Consider the following 23,790-nt stretch of genomic DNA (forward strand, 5'->3'; position numbering starts at 1 on the left):
ATAGGCAATAGACGGAAAAGGTACTGCTGGTGCAATAGCAAGAGGATAAATACATTTTTGATCAGAATGCTGTTAGCCTTTTTGGAGGAGCAGAAAAGGAGGATTCTTGAAGGAGAAGGAGGGATGAGGAGAAGGATGGAGTTTTGTTGTGACTATTTAGTGAGGATTTCTCATAGTTATGAGAGGTGTTATAGCTAAAAGCTTACAGAACATTATCTGAAGGTATGTTAAAGTGTGTGATGAAAATTCAGTTCCCTTCATGTGGGTTTTATGTTTGGTGACAGAAGACCAAAAGGCAGAAAGAAGAGGTACCAACTGAAATGTGTGGTCAATGTTTTAAGCTAGAAAATGGTATTTGCAGCCATGTTGTGAGTAGATACAAGTAAGACAAGAATGTGTTTCCTGAGGTCGAAGAAAAAACTTCAAGAATGGAAATTAAGAGCCCAGAAAAGAGATTTAATCCTTGTGAATGGTCAGAAAAATTGTGTCTGGAAGTGGTCATTTATTCGTTGTCTTTCAATTGGTGTTGCCATCTCTTCCATTAGTACAGTAATGGTTCCATGGCCCTGCCTTTATTTTTCTCCCCTAAATCTAAGTGCACTTAGTTGGTGCCAGTTCTCAGGGGTTTGTTTTGCATCTTAAAAAAAGAAATAAAGTTAAAATTAAAAGTAACTAAACTGAACAGGAAGTTTTATTTAGGTTATCCTCGAAAATCGGCTGTGGTATCTTTGTACAATACTGAAGCACACACTGTAGCCATATCAATCAGACCTCCACAACAGGTTGTTTTCTAAGCATTTTCTCCTGTTAGTACCTTAAGCTTGGACTCTTTTCCTTCAGGGTTTTAGCATATATAGTTTGGATTTTATTTGTTGCAGAACTTTTAAAATTAAATCATACATCATGTTTCACTACAGCCTGAATCTCCTTGTAATTCATTGTTTGTCAAATTTAATGTGCTGTTTTACTTCATCTTTGTATCTTTTTTGTTTTCCTTCTCTCTGGTTTTTGTACTGTGCATCACTCATTAGACTCAATAGGATGACATTTAACCTTACATTCTACTGCAGCCTTTGGACTTTCTAGTGAAGCACCTCAGGGCCTGACACTGTGCAGTTAATTGTAGATTCTTTTCTTTTATTTCAAAGTTTAAAATGTTAGAAATGGAAACTGGATGCAACAGGATCAGAGAAAGATTATGAGACTCAGATGGGATTCATGGCAGTAGGTTGGCAATTATCTGTGGACTCTGAATTGCTCCCTTTCCTGTATGCACACTTCCTTCCCTGTCACACTTTTTACTTTATCGAGTGAAAAGGAATGCTTGGACTGGGAATCTAGGGAAGTATTTTCCTGGTATTTGCAGAAAGCATTCAGTAGGACTGAGTTAAAGTGATGTCATTGTGTTTCATTCAAAAGGGGATGAAGTGACAGAGTGCCACACACATGAGGGGTGGTACTCAGAGGCAGAGCCATTCCAAATCTGATAAACATATTTCTTCCTTCTGAACAGGAGCATGAAGGTCTGCTGTCAAAATGGCAAAACAAAAATTTAGAGAACCTCATTGAGCTGCACAACAAGGCTCCAGTCTGGAATGATGATACTCAATCCTATGTTTTGAACTTCCATGGGAGGGTCACTCAGGCCTCAGTGAAGAACTTCCAGATTGTCCATGACAATGACCGTAAGAGTTGAGAGTGTGTGGGACTTACTTAAACAGGGAGAACCTAATTTATTTCATGAGGCTTGGGAGGAATAGGACACCCTTCCTAGAGGAGGGAAACTGGGTAAAAGGAAGCCAGCTCAGGATTACTGTGGACTTCTGAGCTGACAGGGAAATTATATAAGGCGTCTTTTCTAGGGTGGACGCAGACTCTGCCGCCTGTAACTGCAGCAAAAGAGGGGGCAAATGAAACTTTCCTTTAGTGAAAGCAAAAGATTAATACAGCATCTTCAGGCTAGCAAAAGAATGGTTTGAGCTTTGGTTCTGAGAAGAAAAAGAATCTCTAGAATAGCACAGTCACTCTAGAGGACAGATTTCAAGGCCACTGGTGAGAAAGGATGGATACACCAACCACATGTATTTGGGACTGGCAGATGTTGGGGTGAGGTTTGTGGTTAGGTTTTGTTTGGCTTTGTTGTTGTTTGTTCATTTTTTTTTTTCTTTTTCTTCACTGTGAAATTGTTCATCTCTGAATGTCTTTTCTCCCCAGCTGACTACATCGTGATGCAGTTTGGTCGTGTAGCAGAAGATGTGTTCACTCTGGACTATAATTACCCTCTCTGTGCTCTTCAGGCCTTTGCTATTGGACTCTCCAGCTTTGATAGTAAATTGGTCTGTGAATGAGGGACAACAGACATGAAACATGGAACTCACTCCCACCCCTGCATCTTGTAGGAGTTCCAGGTGTAGCAATGAAGAGCATATTGGAAGGGAAATGGAGGACAGATTATTGCAGGCTTATTAGAAAACCAATTCCAGCCTTCAGAGCCTTGTGGCATTTGACAGCAGACCACCTTTGGAGCAGCCTCTGTATGGATTGTGGAAGGACAGGAAATCTAGGTGATGTCATTGTTGTTGATTCTGCTTTTAGAATCCTTGTTTACAAATGCTGCATGAGAGTGGGCTAAACCTACTTATTGGAACTCCTTGCAGCTAGGGTTAGAAAAATAATGGCTAAATGTTCATTTACCTTGAAGCTTCCACAAGGCCTGGGAGATAATTCTACTCCAGAGTTCCTGATCAGATGAATTTAGAAAAAAAAGAAACAGCTGGAATAAGACATTGGCTGTAATACAACACTTTTACTCTGTGGAATGATTGTCTGCTAAGACTGATACTCCATTTCCCTTTCAGTATTCTAATTTATCTCTATCCCTTGACAGTTGTTTTACCAAATGAAAAACAGTCAAATCTCAAATACTCCCTTTTCAGTGAGTGATATTATATTCATTGCTACTTCTGTTACTTCTAACCATGTGAAAAATGAGACTGAATAGATGATAGAATTTGGCAGAAGATAGTATTGTAACAATATGCAGTACCACTTCTGTTCTGATTGGTTGAATCTAGACTGTAAACTGATGAGAAATATTCTTTAAGTTTGCCATTGTTCATGAAATTTGCTATGTTTTTAGGTATAAGTTTGTGACCAATTTTATTTTTTTAACGTGAGATTATCTCAAGGCATGACATATTAAAGTAGATTTTGTATAAATAATCTTAACCTGACTATAATGAGTTACCTCAAAAAGAGATTACAGGTATTTTCAAAGGGATCAGTAAGTTTCATGTAATTGTACTACAAGGCTTTGCAATGTCTCCTTCCAATGTTCCATTTTTAATACTGGATGTACAGTATGGAGACTGTCACAGCATGGAACACTTGATTCATGTGGCCTTAACTCACCAGAGTGGATTGCAGCACGGTGTGGCCTGGAGGCCTCAGTGCACACATCTTCTGTGTACTGAAGCAGAGAACAAATATTGTCTTGCCTGCACTTGCCTATCACACATATTCATGATGGTTTGGAGAAATCTGTCCCTCTACTGGGACAAGACTTAGGTGTTCTCCAGCTTTGGATATTGTCCTTGTCAGCAGATTAACTCTGTTTCAAGCTGCAAAGAGCAGATTCATTGCTTTTGGTCTCTGGAGTCTTTGCAGCAGTAGATATCACTTGTGCTTTCAAATAAACAAAACTTTGTGAAGACGTTTTCTGATATTGCCAGAAAGAATAATGATGGTAATCACAAAGTAAGCACTGTATTTAACTGTAAGATATGAATTGAGACTGAGAAATCCAGCTTTAGTATCTTTCAGATATGCATTTTTTAGTAGCTGCTGAGATATTTTCTTGAGATGATCTTATCAGAAAAGCAGTCTGTGAAGAGAACTTGAATGCTGATGGATCTGTTTTGTGCCTTCCTGCTCATCAGGCTGAGGATGAGATCTGGCAGTGTTTTTCATCTGTGCTCTTCTGAAGTCTTGGCTGGTGGTTCAGCATTCACTCTGCCCATCCAGGAAAGGAAGTCAGTTTGTGTACCTGTCTGATTATTTTTGTGACTAGAACTGTGTGAAAGAAATTGACTTATGTTATTTTGGGGTGACCTGAAGGTAGGACGCTAATTTCTGATTCGAGATGATTTTCTGTGTGCCCAGAAAGCATCCTTTTACTTAATTAGCCTTGTCAGCAGTGACTCTTCAAGCTATTTGTTGACATCAAATGATCCTGTCACAGCTTCTCAGTCAAATTACGCAGACAGATTAACTGATTCAGTGGTCTTTATCAGTTACTGTTTTACATTAATTGTACTTAGAACTTTTATATCTAAATGAAAATAAACTAATTTATATATTGAAGAGTTTTTAATTTGGATTTTTTTTTGCTGTCATTTGTGGGTGTACTTTATTTTCTCAATGATCTATTACCTCAGTTTTTTTCTATCTGCTTGAATATCTTACTTCCTCTTCTCCTTTGTAATTCTCAGTTCTTTCTTTGTGCTGTTGAGTATTTTTCTCATACATTTAGAAATCTGGGAATAAATGTAAGGGTAGTCTCTGTAACACTTTTACCACCCTCCCACCATTATCAGGTCTTACCCTACAGTTCTTGGTTTCTATTTGATTGTTTAAGCTAATTCTATTTCTTTGCCCCATGTTTTTCCCAGCATCCAGCTAGGGCATTTGAGATGGTTCTTACTGCATTTTCCTGCCTTCCATCTAAGCCCATTCAACTGTGGAAGTACATGAAGATGTTTTTTATGAATCAGGTGCTGAAGTCATACAAGGCTAGGAAGAACATCAAGTCGAAGAGGTTGTATTTTCCTATGTCCACTGAGGGATGTATGAACCTCAGTAAGAGGAGATGGATCTGATAATCAGAAACTGGCACAGCTCTCAACATGCAAATCCTATTCTTCAAGCACCTCTGTTTTCCCCACTATTTCCATCTGAGCCAAAACAGTCATAGAGGGGAGAGAAAATTAAGTGGGAAAACATGCCTGGGCATTTGTTCTTAACACAGTAATATTAGTTGCATACATGCAAATGTAACATGCTTGAAATCCCAGAGAGATCTTGAAAAGAATCATATTAAATGGTTGAATTGGAATCCTAAAGGCAGGCCTAGCAGATGGAAATGGCTCCTGGGCTGCTATAGGCTCTTGGCCTTACAAACATAAAAGACAGTGAACGATTGCTTGCTCTTTTGGGGCTGAGTCTCACTCACTGAAGTTTTGCTGCTGAATTTGGTAGCAGTAGGAATAAGGTTTTGTTGCTGTTAGGATAATTATTATCCTTCCCTTAGTGTGCTCCTTTACGTGCTGGGGTTAACAGCTCTGTAAATCTCACAGTTGACATTGAATTAGGTTTCCTGTTCCTGGTACAGAAGACAAGCAAACCCTTCCCTGTGATTTACAAGCTGCGTTAAGGGTTTGTGTGTAGTCCTGTGAAACTGAGCTATGGATAGATTCCTTCTTTCGCAGAGTCAGGAATTTCATCTTTGCCACAGGATCAAACTGTTGTACCTAACTGCAGTTTAGAACTAGTTCAGAACTAAGGAAGTCCCTTTAGTAATCCTAGGGCCAAGAGATTTGGACCAGTGTACAATTTTGAAAAAGAGTAGAAAATCAACTCTGATGTGTAAGAGCTCCCTCACTAACAGGGAAAGCAGCCGGCTCCCACTGTGGGGTGTTAATGATTGAAAGCCCTGCCAAGGAAGAAGGCAGAGATTCCATACCAGTGGTAACTCTTGTATCTTTTGAACTGTACACTCTACAGTTTCTGCTTTCTCATTGAATCTTTTGAGGTGTTCTATATTGAATTATTTTTGCCTCACTGGAAACTGGAGGTCATTTCTCTTGTTCCAGAATGGGAGAAAAAATCCTGAAGCAAACTAATTTCACCAACATGCTTTAAGGTAAGATCTATGGTAACCATAACCTGCTCTGGTAATTTAACATTCAATTTAGAGAATATATAAATAGGTGAATATATTCCAGAGGCTGGAATTTTTTATCATTTAATTTGATTCAATTAAAATTCTCCACACAAGGCAACCCATTGCACTGTCTTGCAACAAAGCAGCTGAAAATTTTGGTGAAAACAGGATGTTTTTAAGCTTAATTGAATTGAGCCCTTTATTTATTATAGGGAAAGTAATACTAATTTACTGGGGGGGAAATGGCTTTATTTTAAAAACTGCATAAGAAAATAATTCTGATAGAGTACAAATAGGGTTGGGGAATCAGTCGGATAAGTTTCCTCAACCCTCTCAGCTTTCTGTTCTAAGCAGAATTGTTTGGTTCTGCATTAGCTCCAGTAAAAATTCCCTAACACCCCGCCACTAAAAAACCTGTATTCTCTTGAGTGAGTTTCCATCTGCAACGGACTGAAGTCCTGCAAACAATTCGTGTGATGATTCACAGGAAGGAATAGGTTTCAATTCCTTCTCTTTGAGCTGTGTTGATTTGGCAAGGAAATGGGAGCAAAACATGTTAGTCACAATTAATGAGACCTGGCCTAGAATTCCCACTGAATATATGTGATGACAAGTGATTTACCTTTCATTTACACAGGGTTTTAAAAAAAAATACATATAGCTTAATAGAAACAGTGAATAAATTAAGGCATGACAGGGCTTTATATAAAACAACAATCCCCTCCCAAATCGTTTCACTGAATTTTGTGACATCGTCTTTATATTGTACATGCCCTTCATTCCTAGAGTTGTATCAGAAAACCCTATTTTTATGAAATTGATAGGTTTTGCCATCTGGTTTCTGAGGCCTTGGGACACATTTAGGACCTGTTCCCAGATCTCTGCAATTTGAAAAAGTTAGGAACTTTTTTAGCTTTAGGTTCTTACAAAAACCCCTCAGTTTCTTCAACACAGTGAAGTTTTAAAGAAAGCCAACCATGTTGTAACTCTTCACAGGTAGTTACGTGCACACCAGCCGTCTGTGACAAAATCACCTTCTGGAGCCGCGGAAAAGTTTGGTTTGCTGATGTAGCTGCATTTCCCGAGCTGCTGCTACGATGTAGTTACATTTACTTAACTCGCTACTTTCCTACTGCTTTTGTTTTGGGGATGTGGCTTTCCAACCCTAGTGCGATTCTCGGTCTCGTATCGGCATTTTCTAGCGCAGCACCCTGGCATTCCTGCATCAACAGGTAGGACAGGAGCGGCTCCGACGTGAGACTGAGCAAAGCCAAAAGCCGAAGCGGCCACCCCGCTTTGCGGCTGGGCGGGCGAGTCCTCTGCTGCCCTGTCGGGCTCTCGTTTCGCAGCGGCCCCGCGGCGCTGGGTGGAAATCACGGCCGCTCTCCGAGGGGCTCCAGCCGCCGGGCCGCGCCCTGCGCGCAGGGGGGAGCCCGGGAGCCGCGGCGTCCGTGCCCGGGCGGCGCAGGGTGTCCCCGGGCCCGGAGCCCCTCACGGCCGCTTGGCCATCGCCCCAGGGACAGCACCGGGCATCCGCAGCCGGCCCGTCCGGGCCGCGCACTCCGAGTTCTCCCGCGCCGGGCGCCGTGCCTGCTCTCGATTCCTGGAGGCGGTGTCCCGCCCGCTCCCAAGCGCTGCCGAGCCGCCCCCTTCCCCCGCTCCCGGCCGTCCGCCCGGAGTTTCCTTCCCCCGCCCCCGCGGGCCCCTCTTCCGGCCATTGCCCGCGTTCCCTCCGCCCCGGTCACACACGGCCCCCGGCCGGGGAGCGCCCGGCCCCGCCGGGTTTTGTTCCCAACTCCGCCTCGGCCCTTCTGCCCCCCGCCCCCCGCCGGTCCCCTCCCAGCCCCGTCCCAGCCCCTGCCTTAGCCGGCAGTCCCTCCCTCCCTCTGCCGCCTTCATTTCATACCAACTCTCATTCCTCGCATTCCTCACTTCCTCCTTTCAAACTCCAGAGGAAATAAAAACCCTCCCTTTTCCTCCCAAACTCCTTGCCGGCCGCCCCCCCCCCCGCCCCGCCGCCGCCCGGGCTCGCCGTGCCGCCGGCCGCGCTCCTCAGGTGAGTGTGCGCTTTGTGCCTCCGCTCCCGCCGGCCCGGCCGCCCCCCCGCTGCCATCCCATCCCGTCCCATTCCATCCCCTCCCGGCCACCCGCCCGGCCCGGCATTGTTCGTCTCTCCCCGCCGCCGCCGGACCGCCGAGGGGGAGCCCCGCGGGCCCACCCCGGAGCCGCTCCTCGCCAACTTTTTTCTTTGCGACTTGGCGGCGGCGACGATGCCGAGCGGGAGGCTGACCCGCCCGCCGCCCCTGTCCCAGCCCCCGCTCCCACCCCTGCGGGCTCGGGGGTGGGGAGCGGGCGGCAGCGAGGGGCAGGCGCGCACTAACAGCGCTCGGCGCTCTCTTGGCAGAAAGTCCTGGAGCTGAAGGAGGATTTGAAGCCGGTCCCCGCTGCCCCTGCGGAACAGCAGCCGCTCTCGCCTCGCTCAGGTCAGGACGCGCCGTCCCACGATGGCTCTGGCGCGGGTGCCTGCGGGAGACGGGCTGGGAGGAGGGTGCGGAGCCGCTCGTGTGCGACAGGCGAGGCACAGGCGTACAAAGGAAGCGATGGGAACATCCTCAATGGAGCCTCCGGCGGCTTCCCCCGCCGGGAAGGGGCTGCCGGCGCTGCCACTTCGGGAACTCGGTGGCTGAAAACCGCAGCGTTAATGGGGCGAAAAAAAAAATTAAAAACGAGGTTTCTGTACGGCTCGTAGGGATGCGCTTGGGAAGGGTGGAAAGGAGGAGCAGTACTTAATGTAGTAAATTTTGATGTTAATTATGGAAGATGATTTTGGGGGGAAAAACAGAACAACAACAACAAAAAAATCATAAGGAAGCCTGTCTGTGAGAAAGTTCCCTAGGTTGTTGCAGGGCATTTATCAAAAGATGAGGGAATGTTTTCCCAGTTCAGTTATTCTGAAGTTAGAGTTGAGTTTTGGTGGCATGCCACAGGAAAGGATTAAAGAAACCCCAAACAAACCAAGCATACACACAAAAACCAAACAGAAAGCTTTCCGGAATAATCTTTTATCTTATGCAGATAATTACTTTTAAACAATTTCTTGCATGGGATGCTAAAGATGGGGCTAGTTTTGTAAAAGAGGGAAGAAGTGTAACTCTACATGTTTTAAGGACTTTTTATAAGTATTTTATAATGAACGATCTCATATGGTAAAAAAAAAAAAAAAAAAAACCAAAAACGCTAACAGAAACAAAACCTCAGAACTAACCTCAATTAATTACCAACTTTGTTTTTGTTTAACCTGGAGTTACACGCATGTTATTTCCTAACCTTAAGAGTTAGGTTCTGCGACTCTACAAATAAACAACGCAAAATGCTTTTCAAGTGCGGAGGGGTGAGTAGGAGGAAAGGAGACTTAGGGATTGGTTTTATTTTTCTCTTTATAACTGAAAATGACTGTTACTGGGGCCAGGTCGGCAGTCCCAGGAGCTGGCTGCGGTGTCTGTGTGCAGAGTGAGCAGAGCACTCGTTCACCTGTCTGTCCATCTGTCTGGGTGGATGTGAGAGGTTTTATTGTTCTCCCACAGGAGGAAGTGGGCAGCAGGACAGGGCAGAGGGTAACGGGGAGGGGCGAGAGGAGCAGAACAAGGGGGAAAGCAGAGTGGGTATGCAGCAAGTGCTGGGGCTGGGCTGGTGCTGCTTTACAGTCACCTGTGCAATTAAACCTTTTGGTTTCGCTGGCTTGTTCTCATGACAGAATAGCCTGGGATCGTTCTGTTGTGAATACAGAGCCACTTCTTTAATAGGGCTGCTGCTTGCTGAGGAACTCTGCGGCTTTCCCTGGAGCTTGGGTTGCCCAGACTGAAGGACAGCCAGGCACCTTTACAGGTTTTTTTGCAGTGGATGCAGTCACCTTTTTCAGGTTTTTCCTAATCCCAGGGTGAATGGCTCCCTCAGACTTGAGCATGCAACAGTCTTATCACTCTCTAAACTGGGCTATCAGCTCATTGTTTGTGTCCTGTTAGAGGTGATCCTGGAAACAAATAAATGTGCATGAGAATGGTTACCAGGAATTTCTCCACTGTCTTGGATCCTGCCACTTCTTTTGGATTTTTAAATTTATTCTACCGATGGTTTTGAAGTATTTTAGATTGTTGTTGTGATAAGCATTTCAATGTTGCTGTATTAAAGAACATGTGTGGGGAAATGGTATGAAAATACTACTGCTAAGCTTTAAAGAGCAAAAGGGGTCCATGGCACCCTTCTCTTCTCTGTGGCTTACATAAAATCACAGTTGCTGTTGGTTTTCTTACTCAGGTATTAGTTTCACAGAATTCAAGTAGAGTAAGTAGAGTTTTAAGAGGGCTGCTGAGAAGTTTCCAAGAGATGCAGCTTTCATCTCTTTGCAATTCACAGCTTTCCTTCCTTGGTATTATGTGTCCTTTTCTGTATCTTTCAGCTCTTGGTTCCATCCCAGTGTAAACCAAGGGGTGGGTCCACCAAGAGTTGAGGCTGGCACTTCTGTGGACCTGTCCCCAGGGCCTCAAAGTGCCCATTTCCTTACTTGTCACATCTCTGCGCTTTGTCACTGGCAGCGACACTGGCACTGCTGTTCACTGCCCCGGGGCTGATCCAGAGGAAAAGTAACACTCACTTTTAGCTAGTTCGTTTTCAGCCACGTCTGTTTCTTCTCCAGTCAAGTTAATCATATGTGGTGTGATTAACATAAGTTAATCATGTGCTGGTGTGTCCGGAGGCAGGGGTGCAATGACTAGGAGGTGAAGGGTGGGAGAAGAATTGGGACATTTTCTAAACAACATTGCCATTTTTCCTCACCTTAAGTAGTTCCTTGGACCATGTCTACTGTAGCTCCAGTTAGAGCAAAGCAATTTTCTGTTTTATTTGACAACGACTGTATCTTAAGAATCTGAAAATTTTGTATAACCTTTTTAAAAGATCTATTATACTCTCCCTATAGCTCATGTTTGTCTTTTGGTCATTTGTTAGATTTGGGGTTTGGTTTGGTTCTTCTCTCCCTCCCACTCCCCCGTGCTATGTAAAAATTTTCTTGGACAAGTTTTTCATCACCCAATGTGCATCAGAAAAGTTTTCTTACTCTGCTGCAGCCGTTTTTGCCTTGGTGTGTATTTCTCTGAAATTATTGGTTATTATTTCTCTCTGCATTTGCATCTTCTAAGTTTTTACAAGCTACTAATGAGGATATTATAATAATAATAATAATTTTCAAATTTCTAGATCTAATTATGAGAGGTTTTTTATACTTTTCACTTTCTTCAGTTTATCTGTGCTTCCTTGTCAGAATGGGATCCAATATTCCACGAGTTGGAGTGATTCATCTCTCTTCATTGCCTGAAGTGATACCTGAGCCCAGGCACATTAAAGTCACATTGGTCATTTTGCAGCAGAAGCATTTGCTTGGCTGACAACTCTCTCATTTGCTGAGCATTCTCACTCTTGCCTGCCTTTAGCTCCTGCTTCTGGCACGGCTTTGTCCTTGATTTTCTATCTGGGTTTTCTTTGCCTTACTTTTTCACACAATCCTATTTGTCTCCCTTGCTTCTTCCATTTTCTTTTTTACACTAACACTCTTTGAGCTGTTTCTACCAACTGGTGTTTGTAAATTTCGTTCTGTATCACCTGCAAGTTTCATTAACCTTACCTTGAGTCAGGCTGAGATCTTTAATTAAGACGTCAAAAACAACTGGACCAGCAAAGATCCCAACCCAATAGAGGCATCCAGTATCTCTTGGTTCTGCTTGTATATAATACATATCATTATGCATAGTTTTGAAGCCATTAGTTAAATTTCTAATACCATCAGTGCTCTCCAAAGCCAATCTGAAGTAATTTTTAGCTGTGGTTTCCGTAGAGAGTAACAAATGCTATTTAAATCTAAACTTTCTTCACTGTGCACTGTGTTCTTTTCATTCTCTACCTTCACAGCATTTCTATCTTCCTTTGAGGAGCAATAAAGTTTATTAGGGTTTACAGTAAGGGATGCTCCTCTCTCTCCAGCTTCAGCCAACAGCTATGCTAAATAAATGCCCGGCGTGTTCCTTTGTAGAGCCTTGTAAAAAAGCTGTGAGTTGGGATGCATGGAGTTCATTACAAGATCTGAGACTAGATTATTAGAGAGCTTTTTAGGGGTAGGAGATGGTGTTTTGAGTTTCTGGGTTTTTTTGGGAATGAGGGGAGGGTTTGACAGTTTTTTGGTTTTATTGTTCCTGCTGCTTGAGTCCTCCTTTTTCTAGAGATGATGCAGTCACTCCCCTTTGTTTTTAACACCGTATGAATTAGACGTTTTCCTGCTAGGGAGGGGCAGGTTTTCCAGTTCCTGGTGCTACTGGCTGAGTCACTGGCTCTGTTTTTCTGTTCTCTTGTAGGTTTATAATTACCTTGTTCTTACCTTTGTTAGAATGTGGTTGCCAAAGGGTAGGTGTTTTACACTCCTGTATTTCTGAGACATTAGTGCCAGTGGATTTTCGAGCCTGGGTGCAAGCCTTTGAAACATCTGCTTTGCTATTGCCAAAGAGAAAATAAATCAGCATAGTCCTCAAAGTGCCTCCCTTCCAACAGTATGGTAACCCATTAGTGACAGATGTCCAGGCAAAGTGTAATCTCTTGTAACCTGGAGTGCTTGAGCTAAAGAGGAAATGTCAAGAAAACTGGGAGCAGGTGTATAATGAAATGGAAAGGGAGGATCTACTAATGTGCCCTAAGTTCATTTTGCCTGATCATACATCTCTGTAGCTCATTGAAATAAAGCTCATTTGTACCAGACTAGCAGGACTTAGGCAGATCTTTTGGTTTGAAAATCTTGTCAGCTTAGGGGAAAAAAAAAAAAAGGTGTAAAAGAGAGGTTGGTCTAAGAAGATTATATCCAAGCACACTCACTGCTTTTTGAATTATCTTTATAAAAATAAAATTCTATTTATTTTTCTGCCCCCACCTGGTTTGTGAAGGATCTATGTGATCAGAAGAAAATGTGAGAACCAAAAACAGAGTAGCAGCATCTTCTTTCACTGCTGTTTGTCAAAGGTTTTATTTGTAAGAAAATGATTTAAAAACTAGCGGAGTCTGTGATGGGCTGTATCCCTTTAAGAATCTGGTTTTGCTTGGCTAGCTGCCCTTGTTCTCCTGTAGATTAATCCAGCAGAAGGTATATAACCTGCTGACCTTCCTGGCAAGAAGGGTCTGGAAGGGCAAAAAGATAAATCAGAAGGTTCATGCTTTCCTGTAATATCTGGGGACAAGTTTGTTTTTCAGTTTTTCACTTTTTTTACTGATTCCTGTTTGAGGGTTGGGGCTGTAATTACAGATTCTCATGATTTTCATTTGCTTTCTGTGAAATCGCTCTGTGTTCAGCAGGTTGGAGATGATGGCATGCTAATGCCACATTCAGAGAGAGGAAAGAGTTCTGAACTCAAAATTACACTGGAGTTGAGTGTAGTTTTGCTGTCTCATGTATCAAACTGGTAGGTGCACTGGAATCTGGCAAAAATGCCTGGTGTGTGTTTGCTAGGAAATTTCACACTGTTTTACAGAAAGGTTGACTTTCCCCAGTGTCAGCTTTAAGAACTGAATGTGTAAGCAGTGAATGTTGATCTGCGGCATGATCCAGATGGAGTGTGTAATCCAAAACTGAGCTGGGGTGGTGTCTGAATACCCCAGGAGAGTGCAGCTGGGTTGGTAGCCACGGGAGGGTTCATTCATGTGATGCAGGTTTTTCATCGTGGCTGTTCTTTACCAGGGCATTGCCTTATGACAGGCATCAAACCCCTTTAAGCTCATGCCTGACTACTGCTAAAATCAAAGCACATGTGTAATTGCTTGACTGAAGGAGAAAAAGTCAAAAGAGCACTGAGCACTGGTCCCATTTTATATACCTGTTCTGCCTGTGAGTGATTTGCATTTGTCTTGAGCCTTTAATAGAGGGCTTAGTCCTGACCAGACAGGTCATGCCCACAACACAGACCACCTGCAAGCACCACAGAAGGGGAAATTTGACTGCATTCATGGCTTGTGTGATCACTGTCTTGTCTATTCTCTTTAAGTCTATCAACCCAGGTTCAGCCATTTCTTTTCTTGGGGACTGACTATAGTTTTGGAGCTAAACATTTTCACTGCATCGGATGAAATTTGCAAACATCTGTCTCTTGTCTGAGCTCGTGTTCAGTTCTGCCATTAGTGTCACGGGAAGTATGTCATGGTTGTGAGGCTTTGCTGGAACACCTATCTTTGAGTCCTAGACAGGAGACTGAAAGATCTCATGAGCAGGAGGTAGGATTAGTAAATAAGGATTTGATTTTGATATCATAAAGTGGGCATTATGAGTCTCAGCTTCATGTTACTTGTTAGCAAACCCTTAAAAGATGCTGTTTCCAGACAGTGTTAAACATGAGCCCCTCTGAAGTTACCACTTGCAATTGCGAATCACTTTTAAAGTTAACCTTTTTTTGCCTTGAAGTTCTTGTCTAGATTTTAACCCAATTCTGATTTTTCCATTGGATGGTTTACTTACATCTTCATGCTCTATTTTTTTTCCATAGGTAAAATGGGGGCTTTTGAGCCCATTGGTGAGATTTTCAGGATTACTGAGTTTTGGCGTGTTTAGGAGCAAGGTTTTGTTAGGTTTCTATTGAAGGTTCCTTATCCTTTAATAATTAAGTGAATAATACTCTTTGGGAAATGCTCAGCTTGATATATTTCTGTCTCTGCCCTTGTTTGGTAATTCTCAAGTCATTTTAGTCAGTCAATATCTACACTGGTCTGTACATAAAGGAACAGTTACAATTTTCCTGTGTTAGCTGACAGTGCTTCAGTGATAGAAAAGGGATGTGATTATTTGACTCCCTCCTGGTTCCTTGCTTTCTAACCAGCTCCAGGGAGAATGACTGCTGCTGCTAGCTAGCACGGGGGTGACTAACCATTTTCACCCTGCCACAACCTTCATCTGTTTGGGAAGCTGTGAAACACATGCCACATGTCTTGGAAAGTCAGGGAGAATGGGAGCTCTGGGAACAGTTCCCACATGGGAGATAACAGTGACTCCCCAGGAATTCCACTGTTCCTTTGAGAGCTGGGGCCAGCCCAGTGCGTGGCTCAGTCCCAGCACAACCTGGCAGTGTCAATCTCTGCTGCCCTTGCTGGCTCGTTTTTCTCTCCCAGCTGAGACATACATCAGTGGTCACTTTGTCAGTCCCAGGCTGGTGGCCTTGTGATGTGCCCTGTACGTGGGAGCTGGGCAGGAGCTGCCCATTGCTCAGGATCGATCCCCAAGCTGGCCACCCAGCCCTAAACATGCGGGATCAGAGCTGGCCTTTGGGGTTTGTTGTTGGCTTGTGGGGATTTTTCCTCTCCCCTCCTTAGGGCAGCGAGGCTCTGTGCTCTGTTTCCTTTATCTCAAATGCAACTGATTGGATGGTGTGCAAGGCCACACACAGCCTTATCTCATCACATCCTGTTGGACTGCATTATCCAGGGCTGCACTGATAGAAGTTCTCCTCTCTCCTTGCTTTGATTTATATCACTCTGCTGGACGCTACATCCTCTCTCTGTTTCAGCCAGAGCTGGCTACTGCAATCATTTAAGAGTTGTTTTGCTTTGCTCGGGAAGTCAGGTGCGTTTTGAACAGCAGCTGCTGCAGGCAGTTTCGGTGTAGCAAACAAACCAAGCTTCATTTTGTGTTAGGCTGTGTGACAAGCATTCAGCTGGAGCCCAGCCTCCTGTTGGATATGATCTGAGGCTAGTGGTGTTCGTTCCTTTGTAAACCAGTCTCATTCAGTGCGGAGCCAGAGACAAAAATCTCACCGTGCAGCCTGTGGATATAATGAGTGTGTTACCCAACACAGAGAGGCAAATCTCAGTTCTTTCCCCCTTGCCGGGCACTGCTGCTAGTTAAGAGCTTTTACGTCCTCTGCAGCCAGTAACACTTACCTTAACTGGTTTTATTCATGGGATTATGCAGCCGTAGGACTCTGCTGTCCTGGCTGGATTGGGCTATTCACAGGGAATAGCCAGCATTACTCAGGATTGCAGGAGGCCCGGGGCAAAAAGTGAGATGACAGCCAGGCTCAGCCCCTGGCTAAGCTGCTCTGGGGTGTTTGAGCAAAGCCCCTCTCCAGCCCGTGAACTTAACCCACCCATCTCCACTGTCTGCAGGTTGCTTTAATAATGGGAGTGCAGCTCCTGAGGACCCTGCGGAGCTGGTTGCTCTCTAGTGCTGCAAAAGTGCTGTTACCTTCAGCGCCAGCTGGTCTTGCTCCAGGTGCATCTTTATTTTTTTCTGTAGAGAGTCTGTAAACATGTCCATGATTTTTGTCCTCTTTGTCTGCGAGCTTTAAGAAATCTTATTTATCAATGAATAAATTGATAATTTTTCCTAACCTTTTCCCTCCCTTTGCAGTATGTTTTTCCTGCAGTCTTTGAGTTGCACCATTTGGGAGCTACTCATCTACTGATTGCACTCATTTTTCTCTTTCAGAGGAACTAATTACTTTCTTGTAGTGTCCCATAGAATTTCCCAGTCTTCTTCCTCTGGTAAGTTTGAATGCTGTTTTCCATCTTGTACCTTGAGCAGTAGGTTTCTTAGTATTCCTGACTGTTGCTTCCCTAAACCCAGATTTCCTTGTATCACTGCGTTGTGTAAATTCATTTGCTAGGTGTTCTAGATGGGAGTAAGTGGCTGGTTGCTCCTGTTTCTCGGTTTTCTTATTGTTCTCTCTATATAATAAACTCTATAACTTGAGCAGCAGGATATCATCTGTTAAGGCTGAGCTGATCTTTTTTTAAATTTTAAATTCTCTGACTGCCGATCCGATATGAAAATGTTGTGGTTCGAATCCTCTACAGCAGCAGTGCTTTGCTCACGTTACCAAGGTAGTGAATACCGGAATTGTTTGGGTTTGTTTGCATTTCAATGACACCAAGGAGCGAGCACCTGTAAGGTGAAGCAATCCCTGCCACCACAGCGTGCAGTTGCAGGGAATGAGGCCGAGGGTGAAGGGATGTTCTGGGTAACACACCGCGGCTGTCTCCGGGCGCAGCCGGCTCCGCAGCGGGAGCGCCTGTCAGCACAGGGCTGTGCCGGCTGGGGCTCCTGCCTGGCAGCGGGGAATGGATGGGGACCCCTGCTCCATTCCACCACGGAAACGGGATGGCCGTGCGGTGGGGGAGGTCTCTTGGACACAGCAGCTCCAAGAAAACAACTGGAGGCAGCTGGCTGCAATTTTTCAGATCCTCAGGAAAGTATGATTTTGTGTCGAGCAGCTGCCACAAACACTTAAGAGAGGGCTGTTACCAACAGTAATGACTGAGGGATTAATATTGGAAAGCAGATGTGTCAGACTGTGGAGTCTGTTTAAAGATGTGCTCCCTGTCAATGAGATCTTGCTGAAGGGCTCTTGGCAGCTGTCTAGCCCTGCAGGATCTCTGAATCTCAATGAGATACCATGGGAGAAAGGAAAGAGAGTTAGTGTTGAAATTATCAGAATTGCAACACTTAAGCCAAAGCTGCTCGAGCTGAAAGATTTTGGTGTTTTCTCCACGGTTTTGCTTTGTGAGTGACTTATTAAGAAATGACCATGGCAGAAAGAAAAACAGGGAACAAGAGTGAGTAAGAAGCAGTATTTGTACAGAGGGAAACATTAGGAAGGGAGATAAGAGATACTGTGGTGAGGAGGTGGATGTGCTCTGAGGGGCCTTGTGTCTTTAAACCTGGGAGAGAACCCATGACTGCACCCTACAAAGAAAGAGAGTTAATCATCTCTCAGTAGAATAAGAGATCAGAATAAAGTAAACTGTAAGGTACAATCAAAGAAGTACAAAAACCAAGGAGTGGGGCAGAAGTTCAGGCTGAGGGAATCCCAAGAGAACGAACACCAAGCCCTGTGACCTCTGGCAAAACTTGTTGTTATGAATATGGGACAACATCCTCTGACTACTGTGTTCCCAAGAACTGTGCCTGGTGAGGGAATTCAGATGGGAAGGGAATTGTCTGAGCGTGGCTGGGATGTCTGTTTAGTGCTTTTGGAATCAAATTCGCTCCACATCAGAAGAAAGCTTTGTGATTACAAACTCTTCCACAGGCAGAACTTAAAAGAAAATTTTAATGAGTACTAAAGTATTTAGTATAATATCAGAACATTCAGTAATACAAATCATCGTTGAAGTTATTACCAGGCTGTATGCATGTAGTTACTATGGAATGGAAACAGAAGCAAATGGACAGTAGATGCTAAGTCAGACATTTGTATTTTGTTAAAGAAGTTACTAATGAATATTGTTGAAACTTCTCTTATAAATAAGACATTCAACATTCTCTTGCTTCTGAAAAATCCTCTGTTTTTCACCTGATTGCTTATTCAATGGGAAGTGATTCTACTGCCAGTTTTTCCATTTGCCATCCTAATAAAGTGATTTACCGCTGGGTTTAGCCCTCAGCTTCTCTTTAGTTAGCTTTGCTTAGTTTAATGAGTGGTCATCGTGGCCACCACTGAGGTCAGATCAACAGTGCAGGAAACAGGAGGCTTGAAAGTGTTCAGCCAAAGCAGAGACCAGGAGATCAGATAGCACTCAAGCAGGGCTCCCTGAATTACTGTCTCTTGCTTCTGGCACAGAGTATTGCCTGGGGCTGCCATGGAGCTTACTAGTTAAGCAACATTATTTAAGAAAACTTTGCTGGCCTTTTCAGCCTTTGGCATTTTAGTGATATAGAGGCATAGAATTAAAAGGATTTCCTTGGCGATTTCTATGGAATTTCTTCAGAAGTTATCATATAGAAGGAAAATTTTTGCTAGTGTGCTCTGTAATCTGAGTAATTAGAGGTTTTAGCTGGATGTTGCCAAACATCCTTGAATTTATAGTCTGTATGGTTCCCCATTTTTTGTCATCCGTCAGGAATAGCTTTAGTACCAAGAAGGGAAAGCAAAATCAGGACCCAAGGTGTAGAAAAGTTGGGATTGACCACAATTGCTGACCTAGCTGTAGCTTGAGATAAAGCTAACATTGCTGGGCAAGGCACAAAAAGTAAGAAGCATTAAAAAAACATGTCTGGTCACTTCAAGATTATATAATTTCTTCTGTCACTGCTATTATGTTCCACATCTCCCTTGATTTGCACCAATGTGAGAGAAAGTTCACATATTCTGTCTCTTGCTTTGTGGACTTCTCTTAGTGTACAAATGACACTTGAGTCGATGCAACTTTTCTTTAAGGTTTGGAGGACAGAGTCAGCAGAGTTGACACTGCACTGAATAGGACATGTTTTCTCCTCCAGTTTTTCTGGAGCTTGGATTAGAACGGACCCAGATTTTCCTGTGTCACCAAAAGCACTTAGTGCAGGTGCTGAGCCTTGTAAAATATGAAATGATCAGGCTACAGCTCCCAGGGTGTGAGTGTGGTGGGGGCAGGAGAGTTATGCTTCAGATATATTTATTTAGTTTCAATTTAACAGTGTGCCACGATGAAATCATCTGCTAGGTATTCCCCTATGTCAGCACGGACACTAAGGAGATGGAAGTAACTGGATTCAAAGTAGATGCTTTTTATGGTCATGATGGTCCTTCATTCCCTCGGAGATGACTTTGCCTGTGTGCATTGCTAGGGGTATTTGGCTTGACAGCAGAGCTGTAGCTTCCAGTGGCTGAGGCTTTGGGAGTCCTGTAGTTGAGCAGTTGGAGATGTTTTCACTTGGTGTGAAGCCTGCTGGCTCGTGTGAGATTTGCAGCTCCCAGTGCAGGCGGTATGATGGATGCACTTGCTGTCACACCTTGGGTTTTGTTCTGAACCCTCCGTTTTTCAGCCTGTCATCACAAGTTAAAACCAGCCTGGGCCTTGTGTTTGTGGATGTTTTAGTGTGTGTTAACTGTGGAGGCTCTGCAGAGCCTCCAGGGACTAGGGGTGCTTGGGGAAATGTGAAAGGAAGATTTGGAACAGGTAACTTCTCTTTCCTTGTCAGTGTCTCCCTGAGGAAAGCTTACACCTCTACACTGATTCCCCAGCAGGACAATCTTAAATACCCATGTAATTTTTTGTTAGCATCTGTCAGTGAAAGGGGGATTTTGGCGAGGGAAGCAACTGTTGCCCTTCATTTTAGGGTCTGTTAAAGTCACATTACCAGCCTTGGTGCCATTCACAGGGTGCGTGGGGATGCCTGTCCCAGTGGATAAAAGCCAAGTGTGAGTTCCCCTTTCTGCCCCTCTCACCTCCCATTTTATTATTTCTTTCCATGTTCATTAAAGCTCTGATACAGTACACCATGGATCAAGAGGGTTGAAATAATCTCATGTGGATGCTGAAGTGGATGGATAGGCAGTGGTAGGTCATTCCAGTGATTTGTGTGTTTCAGATACTCTCACAGGAAATTAGTCATGTACTGGATATTCTAAACGTCTTTGTGAACCATTTGTTAAAATGGTGCGTGGTACACTGTGTCTAATTATTTGTCTATAATTTATATAGTCTATATTGAAATAAGTCAAAGGCATGGTATTGTCTTACTTGTTTGTTTCCTTAGCTTTTGATGGGCTTTGGAGATGTAAAATATGTATCTGCTGCTGCCTAAAATCATTAAGGAGCAGCAAATCTTCTGAGAGTCAGTGCTGTTGTATCTTTACAATTTTGGGTTTGGAAATGTTAAAATTCCTAAGGGATTTCAGCTTTTATTTAAAAAAGCCCTGGTCATTATGGTCTTGGAGAAGATTTTAAAAACACAAAATCCAAAGAGATAAGAAACTAAAGAAAGACTCAAAAAAAATTTGTCAGAAAAGTTTCTGGAGGTATGAGCCCTGAATTTTTGGAATTCTGAGGCTGAATGAATGGACTGCTTTCCCTCTAATATCAACTAGGGCATGGCATAACTGCACGTATTTTTTTTTTATATAACTAGTTTTTGACAAATTTCTTCCTAATTTCACACACCTGAATTTTTCCTCTGTTCCCCTTTACATTTTCACTTTGATGTTTCTGAGCTAGAGAGTTGTCATGTCAGACCCCTCTCCTTACTCATGTTCAGTGCAGATTTGATGATTCTCTTGCCCTTGGAAAAAGGTCCTTATTCTGATTTTCTTGCTACCCAGCTCATTGTGGTGATAGAGAGGGAAGCTTTGAACTCTAGCTGGATTCTCAAATGCTGGCTTGTGAACATTCTTTGCAGCCCAGATAACAAAGCTATTAAAATGATAAACAAACAGCTTTGGGATTAAGGCAAAAGAATGATCTGTGTCTTTAGATGCCATTTGTCTCCTGCCTGGTTGACTGGAAGTGTCTGTGTGGTCTGAAGTCAATTTCTCAATGAGTATTTCAGCAGCTCCACTCAAAGGCTTCAGCATCTCCTGTAGGCATTTATAAAGGAGACTGTAATTTATTGTAGTTTTCGAGAGCTGGCAGCTGCCTGCTTAGGTTCAATGAGAAACCAATTTCTGCTCCTGCCCAGTGGCAAATCTAATAGCCTGAGACTAGCAAGTGATGAGGGGGCAGTGAGGCAGAGGAAACTGAAGGAATTTGCCCGAAGTCGTTCTGAAGATGAGCAGTAACAACAGGTTAAGCACCTTGGTTCTTGACCTGCAACCTGGTGCTGTCATCCCTGTACTCATGGTGCCTTCTGCTCCTGCCAGGATACGGTGCTGGGATTTGGGAGACATTGCATTACACTGTCTGGGTCCAGGAATGGCTTTTTAAAAGCACAGCTGATCCTTGAGAAGAAATGTCAGTGTTAGAAGTGACACCGACTACTAACTCTGATCCAGTGAAACAGGATCTAAGAAAATTTCAACCCCAGTGCTCAGCGATGACTGGATAATTCATCACTGCTTTATTTTGCATAGTCCTTCACACAGACTGAATCCCTCTATGTGTGCTTTAGAAAGTTAAATAACAGTTACACGGATAATGGCAGGGCAGGGGGAAAGAAATAAAGGAGATGAAAACACGAGAAGAATCCTCTGAGGAGAACTGGGAAGTGACAGAGTTAATGAACCGAGGAGAGATTGGAGCAGGCTGTTTATCAGAAGGATTTGTAAAATGTGTTTTCATCTCAACATAAATAAAAACCCAACATGTGGTCGAGTTATCATTTAAGATAGACTTAAAATAAACCCCCTCCTAACTGAGATTTTTTAAAGCTTTTTTTTGCTTTAGTATCTGCTTTTTCCCCAGCGAGAAGGGATCCTAACTGTCCCGGCGGGATGTGCTTTGCCATTGCAGGTTCTGAGTCTGCTCCTCCGCGTGGCACCTTGGAGTTTCTAGCTGGCACCATTACCTCCAACGAGTGGAGTTCTCCCACCTCCCCTGAGGGGAGCAACGACTCGGGGGGCAGCGAGGCCTTGGACAAACCCATCGACAATGACGCCGAGGGCGTGTGGAGCCCGGACATCGAGCAGAGCTTCCAGGAAGCGCTAGCCATCTACCCGCCATGCGGCCGCCGCAAGATCATCCTGTCAGATGAGGGCAAGATGTATGGTAAGGACCGAGAGGTGACACAACAGCAGCCTGCCCTGGGCCCCAAAAGGTGCTCTGAGGGAATTCAATTCCCTTCTCTCTCAGGCTGGTTGCCTCAAGCTGTTGTACGTAGGAAAATCGCTGTGAAGGTTTTGGCATTCACAAAGCAGAAAGAGTTGCAGGTATCTTTTGCAGGGGACTATGTGTGAGGTAGATCTCAGGGCTGAGCATGCTACCGAACTAATCTTTATATCTAAATCTGTATGATCTAATGGCTTCATGGTGTGACAAAGCCTACTTTTATGGTATCTCTTGCTGCTGTCTTCACTGCTCTTGTTGGAGATAAGAGCAGGTAATGGTGCTACAGGACAGAAGTTCAGCTCCTGAGCCCCTTAATGGCTCTGCTGCTGTGCAAACACGTACACTTTGTTAACTAGCTACACTTTGCAGATCTTAAGGGCAGAAATTTCTGTGTACTCCTTTTCATTGTAGTTTGCCTTCTCATAGCCCTGGCACAAGTGTCTTTCACCTGTGGGTTCTTCTGATCTAGCTGACTAGATATTCAGCCCCAAATACAGAGAGGCTCTGCCTTGCAGCCGCAGCAAATCAAGTTTATACGTGGCAGACGTGCTTTTGAAATGGGTTTTTTGACCTTTTCCACAGTCAAAATTTCTTTTGATTTTGTTAGCAAAAACCTGATCTGGCCTGGATTCTCTAGCTGAGTATTGCAAGAAGCTACCTGATACTTCTGTGACTAAAATGCAAAGCAAAGGCTGAATACCCGGTAAATGGTTTTAAGTCCCAAGGTGGACAGTTTCTCAAAACTAGCGAGGATCTTATGGAAGACAGCCCCCTTTCTACCCAGTCAGTGCTTGCTTTATTCTCCCACCCATACATTGAAATCAGTGTCTTCCCAGGCCCCATCATAGGATGCTCTGTGCATGCCCTGGAGCTGTCTACGGAGCACTTCACAAGTCATTCTGCAGGTTTCTGTCCACCCATTAGGCCATTGTTCCCTGAGCAAGGGAATGGATTGCTCTGACTGTGGGAGCGTGGGTGGGGTCTCGTTTACACGTCCTTATCTACAGTGGATGGTTTTACTGGGTACACACATCATTGTACCTGGGAAGAGCAATACAGGTTGGGTAAGGCTGATCACCCTGAGGCTAATCTAGGGCCAGTGTTCTCAGGCAGACATCAATTCCTGCTCTGTGCTGGTGCAGACGTTTTTGTGGTTGTGCTATGGAACCAGCGGCAGAACGGATCCAGCTGAAAACTAACACCGGCAGAAAGGGAAAAAAAAGTGAACTTTAATTTAGATACTGCCCAGCTGCTTGTGCAGGTATTTAGAGAAAGGATGGTGAGATTGGGAATGAGCAGCCATGACTGAGGTT

At 44.0% G+C, this 23,790-nt stretch overlaps 2 protein-coding genes across 2 annotated transcripts in view; both read left to right on the forward strand.

Annotated features, from left to right (window-relative positions):
* The window catches only part of TULP3 (TUB like protein 3), a 32,326-nt gene extending 27,976 nt beyond the window's left edge, over positions 1-4,350 (forward strand). The window contains 2 exon segments of the mRNA XM_066341047.1: positions 1,514-1,685; positions 2,215-4,350. Coding sequence (XP_066197144.1) covers positions 1,514-1,685; positions 2,215-2,348 — 306 coding nt within the window. The 3' untranslated portion in view covers positions 2,349-4,350.
* Positions 4,351-4,748: 398 nt separating this feature from the next.
* TEAD4 (TEA domain transcription factor 4) overlaps positions 4,749-23,790 on the forward strand; it is a 54,648-nt gene continuing 35,606 nt past the window's right edge. The window contains exons 1-5 of the mRNA XM_066338444.1: positions 4,749-4,845; positions 7,111-7,173; positions 7,291-8,282; positions 8,325-8,424; positions 22,163-22,417. Of these exons, the coding sequence (XP_066194541.1) occupies positions 4,749-4,845; positions 7,111-7,173; positions 7,291-8,282; positions 8,325-8,424; positions 22,163-22,417 (1,507 nt within the window). The remainder of the gene's footprint in view (positions 4,846-7,110; positions 7,174-7,290; positions 8,283-8,324; positions 8,425-22,162; positions 22,418-23,790) is intronic.

This window comes from Sylvia atricapilla, chromosome 2 (assembly GCF_009819655.1).
Source record: "Sylvia atricapilla isolate bSylAtr1 chromosome 2, bSylAtr1.pri, whole genome shotgun sequence".
In the NCBI taxonomy this organism is placed as follows: domain Eukaryota; kingdom Metazoa; phylum Chordata; class Aves; order Passeriformes; family Sylviidae; genus Sylvia; species Sylvia atricapilla.